The 19,856-nt window shown below is 31.4% G+C and overlaps 2 protein-coding genes across 3 annotated transcripts in view; one reads left to right on the top strand and one right to left on the bottom strand.

The window, feature by feature from the left end:
- The window catches only part of LOC114121781 (LIM and calponin homology domains-containing protein 1), a 53,858-nt gene extending 41,117 nt beyond the window's left edge, over nucleotides 1-12,741 (top strand). The window contains exons 4-15 of one of the 2 annotated variants that reach the window (XM_027984238.2): nucleotides 4,791-5,599; nucleotides 6,012-6,529; nucleotides 7,698-7,811; nucleotides 7,896-8,007; nucleotides 8,095-8,216; nucleotides 8,664-8,817; nucleotides 9,253-9,449; nucleotides 10,694-10,749; nucleotides 11,316-11,424; nucleotides 11,516-11,724; nucleotides 12,194-12,450; nucleotides 12,551-12,741. In XM_027984238.2, the coding sequence (XP_027840039.2) occupies nucleotides 4,791-5,599; nucleotides 6,012-6,529; nucleotides 7,698-7,811; nucleotides 7,896-8,007; nucleotides 8,095-8,216; nucleotides 8,664-8,817; nucleotides 9,253-9,449; nucleotides 10,694-10,749; nucleotides 11,316-11,424; nucleotides 11,516-11,724; nucleotides 12,194-12,450; nucleotides 12,551-12,573 (2,680 nt within the window). In that variant the 3' untranslated portion in view covers nucleotides 12,574-12,741. The other variant, XM_027984237.2, reaches the window with a different exon arrangement.
- LOC114121822 (CCR4-NOT transcription complex subunit 10) lies at nucleotides 12,623-16,055 on the bottom strand. Its single transcript, XM_027984302.2, has 12 exons — nucleotides 15,581-16,055; nucleotides 15,344-15,494; nucleotides 15,084-15,277; nucleotides 14,880-15,008; nucleotides 14,695-14,798; nucleotides 14,479-14,630; nucleotides 14,196-14,401; nucleotides 14,015-14,127; nucleotides 13,687-13,950; nucleotides 13,355-13,598; nucleotides 13,035-13,113; nucleotides 12,623-12,961 (listed from the first exon to the last, which is right to left on the bottom strand). The coding sequence occupies exons 1-12, from the start codon at nucleotides 15,836-15,838 to the stop codon at nucleotides 12,903-12,905; spliced, it is 1,953 nt and encodes a 650-aa protein (XP_027840103.1). The 5' UTR covers nucleotides 15,839-16,055; the 3' UTR covers nucleotides 12,623-12,902.
- Between the last annotated feature and the right edge of the window lie 3,801 nt (nucleotides 16,056-19,856).

Genomic DNA, 19,856 nt, shown 5'->3' with positions numbered 1-19,856 from the left:
AAATATTGCATGAGAATTTCTTGTATTTGTTTATTGACGCAATATCGCATATATATTATATTAGTTGTATTAGTCATTATTATTACTTTTTATGTAAAATATATGTACCTATTCGTAATACTGATTATATTAGTGTTTGCGATATTCAAGTTATTGAATATCCAATAGTGTATTGAATTGTAAAAAATATCGATGTTTTCATTAGCATACTATAGCATATACAATTTCTATCGTTTTAAATTAATTTAGTTTAATGTTGGTGATTTTTTTTTGGATTATTTTCTAAAATATATTTTATGTTAATTATTTTTAAAATTATGTAGGTCGATTAGAATAATAATATTTGAATTTTAGGTCGTTAAAACTTAAAAACTCGATTGGCGGTAGCTAGGTATATAGTATATATATATCTATATACCTGCACAGTCGTATATAATAGTGGACGTGATTGATAAATTAATTAAACCAGCATATATATAGTTGATTGGAAATATAGTTATTATATTACATTCGTGCAAAAATTCGATCTATTTGTATCTTTACTCTCGCGAGGACAGTAATTTTGTTAAAAAAATAATTATTATTGTTCGGAGTTCAACGAACGCATTTAACCTATCGGTGATACTTATAAAATAAATGTAGGTATATACACATGTATAAATATTATCGATCTTGAAAGTTTACCGTAAAATCGGTCAGTACGTTCGACCTTGGATTGCCGATGGGAAAATATAGTATATGGAAACACACAAATTATTATTGTATCTAGTCTTGCACACAATGTATTTAAATTAAAATCGAACTTTTATTCCCAGTATATCTATGTCTTCATTTTTCCATGGTTTAAAAAAATAAAATAAAATAAAATATATATGTATATTGTATTTATAATGTATAACATTAAATAATATAACATTCAAAAAATTTTTTGGTCTTTTAAAACTTTTTTAAAAATATACTGAGTTTCCAAATAACACTTGCTTAAAACTGACGTGTATAGTGTTAGCTCCACGCAAGCGTTACACTCCCCAGGACAATTTCCTTACGATGATTCGAGTAATGTACAAATCATAGAATTTCTCTCTTAAAAGAGTTGAAATTTAAACTATTAAATTTAAATAAAACAATTATTTTTATATTTTAATTTAACTATTATTATTAATTGAAGTTATTTACATTAGTAAACATTTTTAATTTTGTCGTAGATTATGTAATGTATACATTTTAAAAAGGGATAGTTCTGTCACAGTTTACATTCAGCCTTCAAAATTCTCTGTATCTGTATACATTTTCTCGATAGAACTATATGTATACATTGTACGTATCTCTCTGTTTGTCTGCAGCATGATTGGAACCTTTCAATATAGGCAACTAAATATATCCGCGGACCCGACCGATGCGTGATTGTGTAATAATTCTGCCGATATATCTCAGTCGCATATAATATTATATGGCCGTTTATGGCAATCATCCGCGTGTATTGTCTTTCTCCATTTATTATCGTCTGATCGAACCGTGAGCACGCGGGCTAGGCTTATAATTTTTCTACCACCACTTATAGTTCGTTCATGAAACTTTTTTTGTACCTATCGTATATGTATCATTATGGTAGTATACAGATATTTGCTGGACGCGTATACACAACATAATATCTAAATCGAAATCGCGGCGATAGAGGCGTGGAAAAATCGCTGTATTCATACCTGACATGCAAATAATATACATGTATACACAATTCTTCAACTTTTGGCTGTATATATCGCGTATACACAGGTACCTATAGATATTTTTTCCGTCCACAATACAATTATAAAATTCTCCACAAATTATATACACTCATCCGGTGTGGTATTATACACACGCACCACTCTGCTGATCAAATAACAGTATAGATTATCGCAGAACACTGACAAATCATTGTACGTTGTTGTGTCGATGACCTCAACAAAGAAAAGGGCATAATTTTGGTTTTCAAGTCTCCGATGATGATAATTATTGCAAAATCCATCAACATTAACCATTAGCATAATTAAAAAAAGATAGAAATCGAAAAACCAGAATTTAACTTTGAAAAATTTACATTAATTTGTTGTATATTTTTTTAAACATGAGCATTAGTGTGTATAGGTACGCAGCTGCTGAAACTTAGTATCATACTAAAGTTTTTAGTTGTAACCAAACAGAAAATTTAAAAAAGCACAATTCTTCCAGTTACACATGTATAGTATTATGTAATGTTACATACATTATGTTAAATCCGTCGAGTTTGAATGACTTCTATATAATATACATATTATATTATATTATACTATTTATACTACCTCGGAGATCGTTGCTACGATTGACGTAGTCTGCAGCGAGTACCGACCTCTTATAATGATTATGATCTTTGAGTCCTACGTTGGTGTAATGTTTATATGTATATTATAATATATGGTCAATTGCGTGTGGTTCTACACGCCATCGTCTCCTTTCTGAATTTTCTACGTTCTTACGTCTTTTAATTAGTATTATGTATTTTTTAGTTCTCATTCATTGCGTTTTCGTAGTTTTTTTCTCGTCAAAAACCGTCAGCCCGTGCACACACACGCATTTCGACTGTGTAAACTTATGGCGAAATGGTCGTTGTGCAGCAGTTTTGCAGATTAGATCGGTTATTCGATTGCAATACGCAACAACGAAAATCGAACAAGAACGGCTAGGTATAGCCTTGTTTTTATTTTCAATCTCATTCGAATGTATATATTATTATTATTATAAATGTTCGTTATTATGTCGACGCGTGTATACTCGTATACATAATAAACAATACCGCAACGCAACTCTATGCCTCGCATATCCTATTCTTGTTACCGAGTGATTATTCGAATAGAGTTAATCCTCTCGGTCCGCCCTCTGGCCGTGACACTTTCCACCCAATATAGGACATATTATTACTAATCCAATTTCATACGAAAATCGACCAAAACGCGACTAAATACTGTAACGGTGGTGACTTATTTGGATACAGTCTAAATAGTTTAGTCCATTAGTGTATGACGTTTGTATATTTTTTATTGGCCCAGATCTATGTATTTGTCGTTTTACATGATTTCAATATGTTAAAATACCACTTAAAGAGAACTTTTCAAAACTAAATAATTTTAAGGATGACGTATAAGTTATCTGGTTAATATTTATTATTTTCTTCCATCGGCCATAGCATATATGTATTTACTAAATGTTATAAATGGTTTTAACCAGTTTAAGAAACAATGTGTCCACGTAATACATATTTCAGTGAAAAATAACTTGTCAAATTCGTCAATAAATTATAGTTATGTAATAAATTTAAAAAAAATATTTACTTATAAATTAAAATCCATTATCAAATCACCATTATTCAGATTTGTCTTTATATTCAATATAATTTTGAATGTATTGGAAACTTGGAAACTAACGTATATAAATAAATTGTTTCGCGTACGATACTACGATTAACACATTACTAAAACCTTTTAAAATATCATACAGAATGATTTTCGTTTTGTTTGAAAAGTTTCTTTTAAGTTTGTGAAAACATGAAATTTAATACCTCCGGTTGTGATATTTCAACAATATATACATCGAGAAGAGAGATTAATTAAACGTCTTCAAGTCTCAATTCTGCGGTAGTTGTTGAATATAGTCAATTGCCGGTAGCTGTTTTTATGTGTTAACCATCTGCAGATAATGTCAATAAGTTCAATTAGCGCGGTCGGTGCTTTCTATATATATATATTTATATACAATATATTTTCTTTGTGTATAATACATCTGAAATCGCCATTATTCGCGACTATTTACTCTCAGCAGGAGATCAGTATATAGCTGTATTAGATAGGTATTTATATTTCATTATTACCGAATATTTTCACATCTTTACCACCTTAGTCATTGCTACTAATGTGTCTATTGATTGGCGAATTTCGTCGTCTTTACGCACGGTAGGTAATATCTTTATACTATTAATATAATAATATATTACCCATGTGCATGAATGACCCCGCTTTCTTTCCGTGTGATCAATTATATACATATAGGAGCTGTTATATTGAATAGGCGCCTCGTGCGTATAGATCGGTCGGTGGAAAATTACTTTTGGACTGACGTGACAATCAATATATGGTGGATAGGTGGGAGAGCAAAGAAGCACTTTTTTCTAATTTAATATAAAAGCATCGCGGCTGCGACGACGATATTCAGGCTAACAAAAACGATAATGGGAATTAAATTATGTAAAGTTGTATTATTACATCAGGACATATGCGTTGCAGTGCAGTATACAATGGGATGCCAATTAAAGTGGCTAGGTGAAAGTTGTATTATGATATATCCAGGATTATGAGAGAACTGCAGTTCACAAACCAAAACGACTCACGTTCTAATAATAATAATAACGAAGTACAAAGATACACATACACACATACCACATAATAATATTAAACATAGTAGTATTTATAATGTACTATACTATATTATATAAATATATATCGGTCAGTGCGTTGAGCACAAAACGACGAATGTTAATATATATTATAATAATGTGCTGTCAGGGCAATGTGAGTTTCCAAAACGAGTTTATGCCGCCACTGTTATTACCTAAATGTTTTTTGGGAACACGACTTCACTAAACACGTTAACGCCCTTGTTAGACTTCGTACTTTTGTATTTTTTGTCTGTTGACTTGTCTCGATCAAAAAAAATATAGTTATACACAATTAATTTTTTATTAATCGTATATTATTTATACTTGAATGTTGTCTTTGCAGGGGTAGAAGCGGTCGATTGAGGAGTTTACCCGCACTATATCAGGACGACGACGACGGTAATGATCTCAGCGATCTTGGCCTGAGCACGAGTAAAAAGAACTGCGTCGACGACTATGATGAAGATGAGATGCAGCGGAATCACACGACGGAAGATGACCATCACAGTCATTCGAAGGACAGCAGTTCCGAAGAGCGAGTGCTGCACCAGTTGGATTTCCGGAGCGAAAATTTGGCCGAAGAGGATGAAGACGTATTCCGCGGAGCCAAAGAACCCGCAGCTGTGGCTGTCAAAATGGCGACGGTGCAGACGATTGCCACTGTCGTGGGGCCGGCGACTGAACCGGTTGTAGTCGAAAACGGATACGACAGGGCCATCAAAGACTACGTTGATTTCGCTGAATCCAAACGGACTTCCGTGGCTAAGTGTGAAGAACAAACGCTACCGTGTCGTAAGCCCGCTGTGGCCGAGATAAGACGTCGAATGTCAGCGCCCAAAATCGAGGAGAAAGTCATGTTACTCAAGACGCGATCGCAATCTACAAAAGACTTGAACTCCGCCGCCGGTGAACTGCCCAAAGTGGACATTGTCAAGCGCCGGGAAATATTTGAGAAGATTTGTTCAGAAACAAAAGCTACCGATGTACAGCATAATGTCGCGGCTAGACAACCATCACTTGTGAAAAAGAAATTTCTCAAAGAATCACCGACATCATCGCCACCACCGGCAAGTGTTGCCGCTACTGTTACGGACGTTTTTCCGGAACAAATGGTCGAAGACATAATTTATTCGCCCGAATCGCCATTACCAGGTAAAATTTACAAATATACGCAATAGGTATTTTAATATGTATTTTGGCATTTATTGTTTTTATACTTATGTATAAGTAATATTTTTGGAGTTAAAAGATGAACAATAATAATAAATATAATATAAATAATGTAGGTACCTATGCACTGTTTTTTATACAACTGTTCGCAGTGAGATTTAAAAATTGGAAATAGTTTATTTACTTGTATATAGTTAATTATGACTTACGTTTAATTTTTAATATCATGCCAATAATATTTTATTAGTAAACATCTAGTAAACCTATATTATATTAACAAATATAGAGATATAAAATATATACTTATACTAATTAAGTATTTTTTTTGCAATTATTTAGAGTATTAAAATGTCAAACCTAATAGTAATATATATAACGGTGTTTTCGTTTTTAGAAACAGAGCCATCGAAGGTTGTAGAGACGCAAGACGAACAGCAAATGACGTATAGTAGCGAGGAAGAAATACAAATACAACATCGTGGTCTGGCCGTTGACTCAGAAGTGGAAAGCGAAATTACTGCAGTTTCGACCGAGGAAGAAATGATGACCGAGGAGGAAAAACCTATAGTAGCGCTGGAGAAAGAACGTGTTTGCATGGTAGAGGACGAGTATCACCATCACCTGGATCACATCCGCCACCATCAGCAGCTTTCGTCCCTTTCCGATCTGGTCAGCCGGCACTCGATCGACAGCTTGGACCAGGAGTGCGGTCACACAGCCGAAGACCCGGATGACGGCAACTATCCTGGTTCATGCTTGAGCGCCGAAGACAGTGGCGTGCACACCGAGGACATGTCGAGTTGCGTGAGCCAAGCCGACGATGAGGAACGGTCCAACTTGCAGCCCAGTCCTGTGCTGCTGCAGCAGCTACCGAACGTCGTTCAACAACACGTCGATGACACTTACAACATGGTAAATATATATAATATATGTATATACTATAATGCCATAATATTGTATGAGTTATAATATGTGATTGCACTATATTGCTTATCATTACTGGTGCTTATTGCACTATAGTGTGTTGTATACGGGACTGTATAGTATATAATACTATTTATAAACGAAAAATAATTCCAAAATGATACTCAATGTTTTGGATATGCTTGAAAGTTTTTTTTAACATTTTTTTATTTTATGCATTTTGAAGTATAGTATATTATTAAGACATTCTTGTAAAAATACTAAACACTAATATTTAGGACATTGACATTTTTTTTTTTAATGTATAAAATTTGTAATGAGTGGATCTACTAGAAAAGATTAGTTACAGATACTCGTACATTAAACAACAAACAATTATACATTAGAATTAAACTTGCCGCGGTGTCCTTATACTGCAGGTTAGTATAGGTTAGGTATAAAACCAGCGATCTTCAAAAAAGCACAGATTTATAATTTCATTCAATACTCGTATTATTGTGCACTTTTTTGTTTCAATTTATGTGACTAATAACACAAAAATATTAATATTATTTTTATTATTATTAACTCGTATAACATACATATTGGTATATAACTTTATATTTCCCTATTTAAAAAAAAAAAAAATTTACCATTTTGATTTAAATAATTTTATTGATGGAAGATATGGACCATAATGTTTCTATAATAAGGAAACCACGAATCTTAGGAGCTTAGAAACTGCTATTTTATACACCTAATGACGCACGTGCTTTGTAACTGTTTAATATAAGAACATACCTATATACCAAAACCTCCACCCGAGTTTCTTACATATTATACTGTACTATATTATAATATTATATTCACCGCATCACGCGGTTTAACGGATCGCTTACAAGATTTGATCGCAAACCGTAATGTCCCTCGATTGTTTGGGTTATAATATTGTAACCGCAAATTTTTTAAGATTTAGAATATTTATATATAGTAGATCAGTAATAATTTACGATTATGTATATAATAGGTTCGCTCGAATTACGCTCTCGCATGTATATTGCAGATCATTTTATATATATATATATTTTTTTTTGTTATTGAGTAAATTCTTAACCACTTTTCCGGTGTATTTAAGCTTACGAGATCAGACTTTTGACTTATGCAATGTCTTCTTCAGGTACTTGAATTGACGCCCGTTAATGCACTGGAACCGCCCAAAGAGAAACCACCGCCACCACCCGTAGATGCGTATCCTGACGACGATAGCCAGGTACAACTTCCGCTGGAACCCGTAAGTATTAATTATTATTTATTACCTATAATTAATATATACGATACTGAATTCTGTGTGTTGTTATTGCGTAATGATGCATAGGCTGTGGATAGCTTGGAGTCGGCCAAACGCATAAAGAAAGAAATGTGGATGAAACGTTCCAGTTTCCTTGGCCTGGAAGAATACACTAACGGTAATTCCAGCTACGAGCACGGTAAGTCTCCGATAAAATAATTTCGAAATGAATTATCTCACGTACCGTGCTCTATCTTATGCTTCTGTTGTATATTCTGTGTTAAAGATTTGGAAAATTTGAAGTCCAAACCGCCAGATTTGACGTCGTTTCTGGAAGAGGAACGTCGGCTAGAAAAACTTTTGTACAATCAGAACAAACCCGAACGACAATCACATGATACCACCAGAGTTAGTTAAATTTATCGTATTTGATAATATTAATATTATAAACGATAGTATATAATGTAAAATATATGCTGGATGTTTCAAGGTTTTTCGTGCGACATTAGAATAAAACAAAAAAATAAATAAATAAACTATAGAAATATAGAATCCATTTTTTGTTTAAATAAATCTTCAAATACTTATTAATTAAGTATCTAATAAAGCTACTATACGTAAATACTCTAAATTATTCTGCATTTGAAGAACGCTAATTTGGTTTTCAATTCTTACTCACCAGTGTGTGCAGTTCTTTTTCGAAGTTAATAACAAAAACGTGAAACCTATATAAGAAATACCCTTTATAGTGACATATTATGTCGTAATCACGATTATATTGAAACTCATGTTTATAATATTTATTATATATTATTATGACCTTTTGTCTGAGTGTAAAAAATTACGACGTTGCAGATTTACGAGAACGTCAACAGCATTCCGTCGCAGAACGTGTATGTAGACGACGGTGGCGACAGCGAGAGTAGTCAGTATATGAGGGACATATTACAGGTTGAAGAGCAAAGTCGATGCAATCAATTGAAGAACAAAGCAGCTCAAAATAATATAGGTAAACGATGGTTTAAACGTTTTCGTCTATATATTACAACCTATCTGGTATTAGGAGTAATAAATATCCTGTACTTACTAGTTACTACAATATCCAATGGGGTTAAAAGCTCAACGGATAGGACTATATTAAATAAAAAAAAAATGAAAATAGCCTGTTTAAAAAAAAACATAAATTATATTAGTATTATATTTTATTTTTTCATATTTTTTTCATTGGATTTTTATGCTATCTGTTGGTTTTTAACCCTAAATATTTTATGGGTTGGATATTTCAGCACAGAATATTTTGACTTAGAAATTTGTAACCAATATAAGTACTATGATCCCTTCATACGCCATAATAGATACTATTTTAAGAACTGGAGTATTTAGTCATAAAAGAGAAATACAATATTTGACGTGACCAAACTTATTAAATGTTTTGTTTCGGTAGGTGAAAAATTAGTTAAAAAGTTAAAAGAACTCGAAGAGGATCTAAATAACCAAGAGTGCGCTCGGGTTGGATCGGCGCATTGGTTACCGCCACCCACCCGTCACTCTATGCAAGACATCTCGTCAGCAGCCTCTGTCGCGAACGCTGGACCAAAGCCACCAACACTGGACCACACTCAGTCCATGCCAAACTTGGAGGTGAACATCGTTTGATATTATTTTAATTCACTCTGGATTTATTTTGTCGGTCTTTATAAATTACTCCTAATCGCTCCGGTTATAGACTTTTTCTATAGAATTATAATTTTTATAACGTTTTTTATCCTGTTAATTATCGCCTTAAAGAACAAATAGAAGTGATATTAAGTTCGTGCCATTATCTACTCGTATATGAAACATTTACTCCTCATCTACCATTTTACCAGTCTTATCTTTTTTTATAACTTACTCAAAACAACTTAAATACTTGATGAAAACAAAAAACGAAAAGCTATTATATTAAGCTATTAAAGTTTTCTAAAATTTTGCATAACATAAAAAAAAATTATTATTATCCTAGTTATAAATAATATTCATGACTGGAATATACGCTGTTCAATAACATAATCATTATTCATTAATAATGATATTATAAGTTATAGAGTATTGACTTATTTAATAATAACTTAACTTCACTTTTTGAGAGTCAATATACATTTCCAGTGTTGTCGAAAAAAAATGTTTGTTGAATTCTCTAACTAAAGTTGACCCACCCAAGTTAGGTTAGGCTTATCCGCTTTGTTTACATAACAAAACGATCAACGTTAAAGTAATATTACAAAACATGTTAAAATAATAGAATTGCATTTTTCTCTCGCAATAATAACAATAACATTTATACATATTTTACCAAAAATCAAATGTATATATAATTTATACTACAAAATTAATAGCGTTTGTATTATGAAGTCCTTTCAATGAATTTTTTATAATTTAATTAATGTAATTCGATGGCCTATTTGTAGATAAATATTAAAATACATATACATAGATACAGTAGAAGTATAAATATGACATGCTAAATTACTATTATAAACCAATCCTCATATTATAACATTACTATATTAAGTACATTGACGAAGGTGGAACCCCCACACAAAAATTAAATTTTCTAATTCCCACCTTGTACTGAGTTGTACGGCTATAATAATTTATTATTGCGTTTAAAGATTTGTTTTTTTTTTCAAATATTTATAAATTAGATATTATTTTGGGAGTAAATATTTTTTGTCATTAATCTTTCGTCTCAACCATGGAAAAATAAAATACATTTTTCTGAAGGTATATAACAATAGAAACAACTCAAGTAGGTGTACTCGAAGCGTCCACTCCACTTATTATTTGTGTAGACATGTAGATTCGTTAATTATTAATCAAACATTGTCGCGTTTGTGTATTTACAGCAACAGCAGCCTGCTCATAACACCAGTCAACACCATCAACCCGAAGATTTTACATGGTGCGTATCATTTTCGTTTTTTTTTTAAGCTTTTTACCTATTGATTAATTTAACACTTTGGTATTTCATAACTTAATACTTATAAGATGTAAACCCGATACGTATACGTGAAAAACGGCAGGAATACTTATTTTATCACTTTTTTTTACCATTTTCGTGTCGAGCACTTTACATTTTATTATTGTGACACTCGCCGTTGACAAATGTTGTGGTTTTTACCTCGCGCTAAAAAGCAAACAGCCAACGGTTGTTACAAATTAAACGAAAAACGTGTTAGTACACGATACTTACTCAAAAAAATTAATGTTTAATATTTCATACGCTCTACAACAGTCATGCGTTGTCTTGTGTGAATACTTCTAGTTGAAAGTGGAGGTTTTGTTGTTTGTTAATCACAATTTGGAAATCACATTTATTGCACGCCGCGATCATATTATACAATATGGCCATGTTCACAAGCGTGAAATGAAATACTCATAATATTAAACATACACTATTCATAATTATATCAATTGAATCAAATTTGATGTTTTTTTTTAATACATTTTGATAAAATGATGTTTCAGGTCTTCTCAGAACGGTTGTCCCAGACCGGTCCAGCAGAACGTCTACGCCAAAAGAAAGCCGATTAATAATCAGTCAGAAAAATATAATTACCAACATTGGCTTATTCAAGTAAGTCGAATCAAATTTCGTAACATTCACTGGAGTGTTTAAAGTTTGTACGAATTATAATATTGTTTGGCATTTATCACTTTGCTTTTAGGAAGCAGAACACCGTCGTTTAGTCGATCGGTGTAACCGCCAAGTGGTGCCGCCCGGCGCAATTGCATCAAATCAACCACGATCGCGTACCAGACCGGCTTTGCCGCCTCCTCCACCGCCGGCACACAACAAAAAACCTTTGCCAGACTCAGTCATTAACACGTTGACTCAGCGTGTGCAAGACCGTCTATCGTTCAACGATTTTCACAGGTGACTATTCCGTTTAATATATGTATACTTTTAAAAACAAATGTACGTTACCGGGCTCTATCTGAATTTCTAAAATTTCCAGAAAGTTTTTGTATGTTTGATTTTGAATTTAAGTGTTTAAATATTATGCAAGAAATAAGAATAAAAGAATTAAAAAAAAAAAAAAAACAATATTTGTTTAGATGTCTTGAATTTAACTTAAAAATTTCTAAAAATGCTATTCTTAGTTCAACATTCTTGACTTATTAAGCTTAAAATATGTATTCTTCAATTTTCTATGAAACACTGTAAAAATCTTAAAATATTTACTTTCAAAAAATGAATTTCTGAATTTAGCTTTGAAAATACACAAAAATAAAAAATGAAATTTAGAAGGGGGCCATCGTAACGTACACAGCCAACTTTTGTCTCTAAAACGATACGAAAACACTTATTTTACGATGGATTCTGTTGGACGCGACTTTTATAGACATGATCACATTGCCAGTGATGCTGCTCCACAAGAATCAATGTTGAGTGTCAGTGGCAAGAAAAAGTGTTCGCACTGCTCAGTGGAACTTGGTCGAGGCGCAGCCATGATCATTGAGAGCCTACAGTTGTTTTATCACATTGAGTGCTTCAAGTGTTGCGTGTGCTGCGTGCAGTTGGGCGACGGCTTGATGGGAACTGACGTACGAGTCAGGAACAAAAAGTTGCATTGTCACAATTGTTTTTCGAGTGATGATGGTACGTCTTGTTTGTTAAATGTTAATCACACCTACTTTTAATAAATAAGTAATCAAGTGGTCGCCGTGATTATAATATTTTGCCATTGATGTGTTTGCAGGAGTAAAATTCAGTTGCGTATAGGAAGTACGTTAAGTGAAATAGTATTTAAAACATAAAATACGAATTCAAGTGTTAAATTTTTAAAAATATTTTATTTATGTATAATGTAATATTTTATAATATTATAAAGAGAACGAAGGAGAGAGAGAGAATAAAATTGTATTTTGTTGTTGTTGTGTTTTTTTTTTTTTTTAAGTGATGTAAACAAATTTATTTTTTCAATTTTTATTGATATCTATACTATCATATACTTACATATATAAAATAAAATATAATACATGCAAGTATGTTATTGTTGTTATTAGTAATAATATAATATAATTTAATAGTAACATATAATTTTATTTTACTTATCGTTTTGCTTGCGGACAATTTTGTTTTATTAAGGTTATTGCAATTTCTTTTTGGCCTGGAATAGATATTAAGAAAATATTTAAGAAACTTAAACAAAATTTACCTTGAACAGTTTCGTATTTACTTACCTAATCGTAAGTGAATGTATAGGGCCAATATGACAACGTGAACAGGTACTGAAACATGTTCGATTTTCGATAGCCATATCTGAAAGAGCCACAATATTATACTTTTTAATAAAATAATAATAATATTAAAAAAGATTATACTCAAAACACTTGTGAAAATAAAAAAAAATGTTGATTGTTATATTTGTGTGATTTAACTGTTGTGTTTTACATGTATTTCACAAGATAAATATTTCATTAGAAATAATTTATATTATAATATCTGTATGGTTTGATTTAATTAGATAATGAAACACATAGCATTTTAATACGGGACTTACTTGTTTAAGTAATTCTCCAGCTTTATCAAGGTCACCCCTTAGTGTTAATGCTACAGCTAAGTTATAATAAAGAACAGCCTTGGCAGATTTCTGTTTGTCTGGTTTCCATTGTTCAGTTCTAAGCTGTTCATGTATTTCAGGTTCAATATCATCAAAAGCATTGGATTCTTTTAACATATCTATTGCTTCATTTGGTTTATCTGACAATATTAGTGCTTCGGCTGCATATAAATGACCTAAAAATCTATGAATAAAAAGCATATAATAATTTGTAAGATAACAGACCAAAAAGTTACTTTAAACTGACAATAATAAAAATTATATTAACTTACTTATGAACTTTGTTAATTTTGTCAGACTTAAGTAACTCTTGTGAATACTTCAATGCAACCACTGGATCTCCTAGACATAAGGCTATATATGCTCCAGCTGATTGAATGCAACCGAAAAGATAGTCTTTGTGTGGTGTATTAATGGGAGTGTGAGAAGGTGAACAGTCAATAGTATCATTTTGAATTAATAAAACAGCATTACGAATACATAATGAGCCAAATTCAAGACTTGGCATTGGAATGGATGCAGAAACTGCTTCACAACTAAGGTTTGAAAAATAATTAAATTTAAAGATTTTGCAACACAAAATTTGTTTTAAAAGCTAACCTGTATTTTGTGTCTGGAAACAACTGTGACTTCAAAATGATTTTCCTGTGCTTACCAGAGCCAACCACACCTTCAATATAAGGTTTCTTGAAATCAAAATCTCTGTCATTGCTCTAAAATCAAATGATATAAGTGCATTTCCATATTTTATAGTTAAATTTAATTAAGCATGTCAACTTACTTTTTTATGAGTCATAATACAACATTCTGCTAATCTTAACCAAAGCCTAGGATTCATGTGATAAGTTTGTACAGCTTCTATTAGACAGTCAAATGCTTCTTCAGGTTTTCGAGCGTGTAATAAACTTATGCCCAAATTGAACATAAGTTCAGTTTTAATACTTGCACCAATTATATGAAGTGGTTGACCTGATAAACTACCTTCAGCTACTCAAAATCAAATATGTATTATTGAATAAATAATTAAACATTTACAATATTTATAATTGATTTTTACTTCATACCTTGAGTAGGCTTTGTAACATCAACAATATTTTTTTGGTGTTGGACAATTGCTTTGTAAATAGATGTGAATGATAAGGTAGGTTTTTTAGCATAATGGTACAAACAAGCCACATTATTATTTATTAAAACTGAAGAACATTCTCCAGTTTCTCTGTAATAGAAATGTTGATGTACAATGAAGTTAGACTTAAATTTATTATGTGAGAAATTCTTACATAAAATCGTCTTTTACAGGAATTTCTTTCAAAATTGCAAGTGCTTCTTTATGATTCCCACGAAGGTATTCTAATTTTCCTATTAAAAACATTGTAATAGAGTCCTGGAAAAGTATACAAAATAATTTGTTAACAATTCTTTTTTTTTTTACTTATTTATATAACATAATAAGCTAATATTTTACTTGTTTTTCTTTGATTGTATTTAATTGTTGACTACATTCATCAAATAAATTTAGCTCCATAAGAGACCTAACTCGATACTGAATAAGACTGACTCGAAATGCATCAGTAGCAGCATCTAAATTGGCTTTCTATAAAATTGGAAAAATTAAAACATTTTTTGAAAATTTGATTTAATTGTAATCCAGTCATAAAATATATTATACTTTTTCTGTTTTCTCTGTTTCGGCATGAATAGGACCTCCTTGATCTGCACTACCAGTTAATATGTTAGTGGCATTATCTGTTGATACAAATTGACTTTCAATGTAAGTAATCAATTTCAGTGCTTCTGCATGTTTATTAGTATCTATATGTAATTGGACTATCAGCAAGCATACTTTATGAGCCAAACTTTCCTCTATAACAAATTCAATAATTATTACATGTGAACATAAATTAAATATCACGTGCAATAAATGATTACCTAGAGATTCTATAAATGAGTAAACTTTGTTTATCATAGCCAGTGCTTTGGTGTAATGTTTTAAGTGGTATAAAAACACAGCATAGTTATAATAGTAAATGCAGTTTTCAACGTCTTCTAAAGAATCCAACTGTTCTAGATTTAATTCCACCTGTAAATAATGACATTATTGAAAAATAAATTAAAAGAAAATGAGCTATCTCTTACTAATCAAATGGTTACACTACAATAAATTACCTGTTTACAGACATCTATAAACGACTTTTGAAATTTGTCGGCAGTACACAGACCGCTTTCATAGAATTCAACGATGGCTTTATTGAGTAGTACTTTGGGGTCATTGGGCCTCGTTTCTTCAATTCGTTGCAGATGTTCTAAGCAAGATTTGTAATTTTTTTTTTCATATTCGGCCAATGCTTGTTGAGCCAAATCGCGTTCTTGGTCTGTTATATTGGTAGCGGACGCTTTGCCGTTCGGTTCCTGTTTGTCAGACATTCTTCTCTCGTCGTGAAACTTGAAACTATCTAAAAAAAAATTATACACTCCCGATGTATATTTCTAAGCAGTAGAACGTCCGTTGTGTAACTTCGGAGCCTAATAAATATGAATACGAATACTTTTTTTTAAACGTTTCAAACGTTTCAAATTAAAATCTAAAAATTTCAGATTCTAGAACTAGATTGACAATAATTGTTTTGTCTTTAATCAAACAATTCTGTTATCACAACAATATAAACAACTTTAATATTATTGAAATCGTGGTTAAAGATAGTACGTGGTACGGTTATGGTTATGGTTTTAGCTACAGGACAATAACAATAATATGGTTTTAATTATTGATTTACGTGGCGCGCTCTACCCGTTTTAATAGAAAATAAAATGTGGTTCCTATTTCCTATTCCATTGACTACCTATTATGTTGAAGTGTTTTAAATTTTAATGCCACAAAAATTCTATGTAAAAAATTTAAAAATTCACAATATTTTAAACACGAACTAGTTGGTGATTTTAATGTTTTAAAGCACGGTCTTAGAAGATCTGGATCTTGTAAAACCGTGTTTTATATTATACTATTTTATGTTATCTAAGTAGTATCATCATAAACAATGTTCATAACTGAAAACACTTAACACAGATGAAAAAAATTACAGCGTATTAGTAGTTCAGAAATTTCTCGACAGTTTCAGTATTCATGTTTATTGGTAAGCATCTTTTAAAAAACTTTTAAACTTAGTAGGAGAGTTAGTCCCCAATATTATGTTTTATTAAATCTTGGATGATGGAACCTATTTTCAGTTTAATATATCCTATGCATTGGGTACAAAATACAAATTTAGAACTAAGTATTTTAAAGTTAACGGCTAACAGGGGTACATGCCAGTGACGTATTTAGAAATAATATGGCAATATTGGTGCAAACTGCGAATGGTGTCCCAAGGAATGAATCATATACCTAGCACCTCATTCGAAATGTCCATTAATTAAAAATACAATTTATATAAGCATAACATAATTATAACATTTATAACTTAGAAACACCAAACACAATAGTGTCTTTTTGTACGAATTTATTTTACACGCGTTACATTAAATGAAATGTATATTTTACTAATTAATAAATATAATATATCAAATAGAAACCAATTAAATAACATAACAAAAACATTTATTTATATAACTAATACAAGATTAAGGTATAACTAATAAGGTTTGTATATTGTAAAAAATATATTATAGAGTAGGTACCTATCCTAATTTTCTACGAACCATATTACACACCGTAGCTCGTAGCAAAAAATGCGACGTAGAAATTTTTTTGCCCGCATCTACAACGAGCGACGTTTGTGCTTACTGCGACAAGTCAAAGAGTCGTGCGAAACTTGAATTGAAGCAATGCACTCGATTTCGGTTGCACCAAATTTCATCATGTTAGCTGTTGAAATATTAGGCATGGAACAACACAGTCTTCTGCACCGATTGCAGTCGAAATTTTGAAGCGCGAATTTGAAATTCACCTCTGCCAGGCCGTCGTTTGGTATCTCGACTTCTGCGGCGGTTTGTTCCATCATTGCCGCGTTGACCATCGCAATATAACGCCGAAATTTTGGTCCAGCGCAGTTATAGCCAATATGATTTCAGGTAATGTCTGGCAATCTCCAAGCAATTCAGTCGACAACTGCTGCACCGAAACGGCAGTCCATTCCGCGGCTGTGTCACCATCGCCAGTTGTTATAACCTTTATGTTGGGCATCGACACATACGGTCGGCTGCTCGTTGAACGAGATAAATCGTGACTTTTTGCGACTGCCTATTAGACTGATCGTTTTGTTGTTTTCATCATAACTGGCTCATTCGGCTCAATTACTGCAGAGACCTTTAACGGCGATAGAATCTTGTGACCTGAGGATGCGATATTCTCTATGGCTTTTATTTCGATACTTTGAAAATAGAAAAATGATTCTGTGTATTTTTTGTAGCAACAATATATACTGAAGACGATACTGTGCAATTTGATTCCGACGACATTAAATTTATTTCAAAACTATGTAGTTGACAATAGATGTTTATAGTTTTTGCAATGGAAATACATTTTTTTTTCAAATCATATGAACAATTAAAATTCTTTTTTTAATTAAATTGTATGTTAATACACCACTTTTTAGAAAATTATCTATATATATAATATAGGTATATAAATGTTTGCAGGATGGATATAAATGATTAGGCAAAATGATATAATATACAGCTTTTAATTTAAGTTGTAATTATATTAAGTATGTTGAATTAAGCATTTTCTATTTAATATAATATGTCTTTTTCGTAGTAAGTGACATGGGTGTCTCCAGACATTTTTCTAGGGGGGGGGGAGCAAAATTAATTTAAAAAATAAATGAAGATTTTTTCATACATTTTATTATAGTACATTATTATGTTTCGTCATTATTATGATTAGGTATTATTATTATACATTATTCTTTTTCATAAAATATAAATTGCAATCTTTGTGGACATTCTTTACCTACCAAATTGTGTCAGTACATTTTCAATAAATTTTCTTTATCTGTAGACATTGGTAGACTTATTTTTAGAAGTTAATTTCTCATTGGGAATTTTACCAATTGCTGTAAAAAGTGAAAATAACATTATTCTGTCGGGGGCAAGTGCCCCGTTAGGGGGGGACTGGGGACGCCAATATGTTATATAAACCTATACAATATTATGACTATCAAAAAATTTACAGCCGTTAATTAAACGAACAGCAATAATGTTTTAAGCGATGCTGTAATAACTAATAGGTATCAATGTGACAATGTAGGATGGTCATAAATACATCTTAAAATGGTAATTATTAATCGGGACTTTGGAACACAACTTTGATACAACACATAAAAACATAAGGCAGCTAGTAATCGTTGTACTTGTGTTAATACCACAATATAGAGAACCTAGATAATATTATACATATTATAGTATTATACAAACAGGTTCTCTACCACAATAGATTAAATACCTATCGGTAAACAGTGGTAGGTACATACCTAATTTAAATTCTAATTTATACTAATCGTATTTAAAATAAAACCATATAAAAAAAAGTTTCGTATAATAAATGTAATACGAAAATATGATTCTTTCGAAATAAAATTACTCGATTATTGTACTATTATATATTTATAATATTATAACCTTTCATTTTCATGATGCGAAAATTTTATGCGGCGAACAATATTGTAGTTTCACGGTTTTTCATAGTCGAAGTACGCGTCAGGAATGCGGACGAAATAACTGCAGCAGCCGATGAAGATCTGTAATGAAATTCTTCAAGGGATTCCGATGTGTTTTATATTTTACCATTAAAATATGATATATATATATATATAACATACTGCAGCCGCGTTGTATAAGTAATCGATTTCTCATATCTTAATATAATTTATGGATAGTTCGCGTATGGCATAAAATATATAATATTTTGTACATCAACCAAATCATTGGACGTCGATCTCTCTTACTCTCTCTCTTTCTATTGATTCCACATACCTACTTTAAAGTTTAAAGTGACTCAAATTGTTCGTAAACGTTTATTTTTTCTTAATTTAGCATACCTAGAACAATATTGAACATTAAAAACTGCGTGAGCATGATTGTCAAAATAATTAACTAGCATTATATTATTACTTATAAATTATAATACATCAACTATATAGTGGCTATATAGTACTAAATAAACATTTATATAAATGTCATATAACTAAGGATATTTTTGATAGTAATACCTACACTGATACTGATGTAGTTAGGTATATTTCATCATAATGATGCATGCACATTAGAAAAACATTTTAAATTTTTGACACAAAATTAGCAAATATCACGTGGAATTGTATGGAATATAATTTTCAAATCTTATGGTCAACATTTACACATATGGAGAGTAAAAGAATGGTGCAACAATTTTAAAATCCATTTTAAACTCTAAAATATCGTCCTTAGGTTTTTTTCTTATCCTAAA

This window comes from Aphis gossypii, chromosome 2 (genome assembly GCF_020184175.1).
Source record: "Aphis gossypii isolate Hap1 chromosome 2, ASM2018417v2, whole genome shotgun sequence".
In the NCBI taxonomy this organism is placed as follows: Eukaryota; Metazoa; Arthropoda; class Insecta; order Hemiptera; family Aphididae; genus Aphis; species Aphis gossypii.
The sequence above is the reverse complement of the archived record's forward strand: the minus strand, read 5'-3'. Positions and strand labels throughout refer to the sequence as shown.